This window comes from Apteryx rowi, unplaced genomic scaffold, assembly GCF_003343035.1.
Source record: "Apteryx rowi isolate R43461 unplaced genomic scaffold, aptRow1 scaffold_2018, whole genome shotgun sequence".
NCBI lineage: Eukaryota > Metazoa > Chordata > Aves > Apterygiformes > Apterygidae > Apteryx > Apteryx rowi.
Window position 1 is genome coordinate 8,470 of NW_020448329.1, and position 1,459 is coordinate 9,928.

At 77.9% G+C, this 1,459-nt stretch overlaps 1 protein-coding gene across 1 annotated transcript; it reads left to right on the forward strand.

Annotated features, from left to right (window-relative positions):
- The first annotated feature begins 40 nt into the window (after nucleotides 1–40).
- IER2 (immediate early response 2) lies at nucleotides 41–1,453 on the forward strand. The gene has a single exon (XM_026063845.1). It carries the CDS (start codon nucleotides 43–45, stop codon nucleotides 964–966), a length of 924 nt encoding a protein of 307 aa, XP_025919630.1. The 5' UTR covers nucleotides 41–42; the 3' UTR covers nucleotides 967–1,453.
- The last annotated feature ends 6 nt before the right edge of the window (nucleotides 1,454–1,459 follow it).

Sequence of the window (1,459 nt, forward strand, 5' to 3'; positions counted from 1 at the left end):
GCGCGGAGCCGGGGCGGCCCCGCGCATCGGGCCGCGGGCGCCATGGAGGAGGCGCAGCGCATCCTCACGGTGTCGGTGTGGAAGCTCTACCGGTGCCGCCTGCAGCGCGGCGGCCTCCGCCTCCACCGCAGCCTCCAGCTCTCGCTCCTCATGCGCGCCGCCCGCCACCGCTACCTCGCCGCCCGCGCCGCCGCCGACGGCGACGGGCTGCGCCGCGACCCGCCGGCTGCAGCGAGCCCGGAGCCCCCCGGCGCCCTGCACCGGGACCCGCCGGTTGTACCGAGCCGGGACCCCCGGACCGCCCTGCACCGGGACCCACCGGCTGCACCGAGTCCGGACCCGGTCAGCGCCCTGCACGGGGCACCCCCGACTGCACCGCACCGGGGGACCCCGCCGTTTGCACCGAGCCGGGACCCCGGCAGCGCCCTGCACCAGGCACCGCCGTTTGCACCGGACCGGGACCCCCCCACCGCCTTGCACCGAGAGACACCCCCGTTCGCACCGAGCCGGGATCCCGCCAGCGTCCAGCACCGGGAGACACCCCCGTTCTCACCGACCGCCGGGACTCCGCCGTGGCTGCAGCCCGGGGACTCCCAGGACGCACCGAACCGCGACCCCGCCAGCGCCCAGCACCGGGGGGCCCCCCCGCGCGAACCGGACCGGGAGACACCGCCGTGTGCACCGACCCGGGACCCCCCCAGAGCAGCGGACCGGCAGACAGCGCCGTGCGCACCCCCGGCCCCGGCTGAGCCGCAGCCCCGCTGCCCCGGGACCCCCCCGTCGCCGCCGCGGGCCGGGCGGAAACGGCGGAGCAGCGGCTGGGACGGCGCCGCGCCGGGGCTGGTGCCGGTACCGAGCAAACGGGCGCGGCTGGAGACGGAGGAGCCGCCGGGGCCGCCGAGCCGCTGCGCCGCGTCGCCCGCCGCCGCCTTCGGCCTCCTCGTCCGCGCCGTCGGGGCCTGCTGAGACCCTCCCCGGGACCCACGGAACCGGCAAAGGGGGGGGGGCACGGAGACACCCCCCCCGGACACATGGACACCCCCTTTGGGGCACGGAGCCCCCCCCCGGGACCCACGGAGCCGGCAAAGGGGGAGCGCGGAGCCCCCGGGACCCACGGAGCTGGCAAGGGGGGGGCACGGACCCCCCCCCCGGACACATGGACACCCCTTGGGGGGCACGGAACTGGCAAGGGTGTGTGTGGGGGGCACATGGATCCCCCCCCTCTGGGACACGCGGGTTTTTGATACTCTAGAGCCCGGGGGGGCCCCGGCGGGCCCTGGCCCCCCCGCGGTGACTCACCGGCATGTGACAGCGGTTGCGTCACCCGGCGGGGGGACGGGACGGGACGGGACTTCCCGGTGCCCGTGGGTGGGGGGCATCCTAACCCTTCCCTGTTCCCGGTGGGGGGGCTCCAGGCTGGCCCTGTCCCCCTCCCGCGCCTGGGGGCGGTAATTTATAC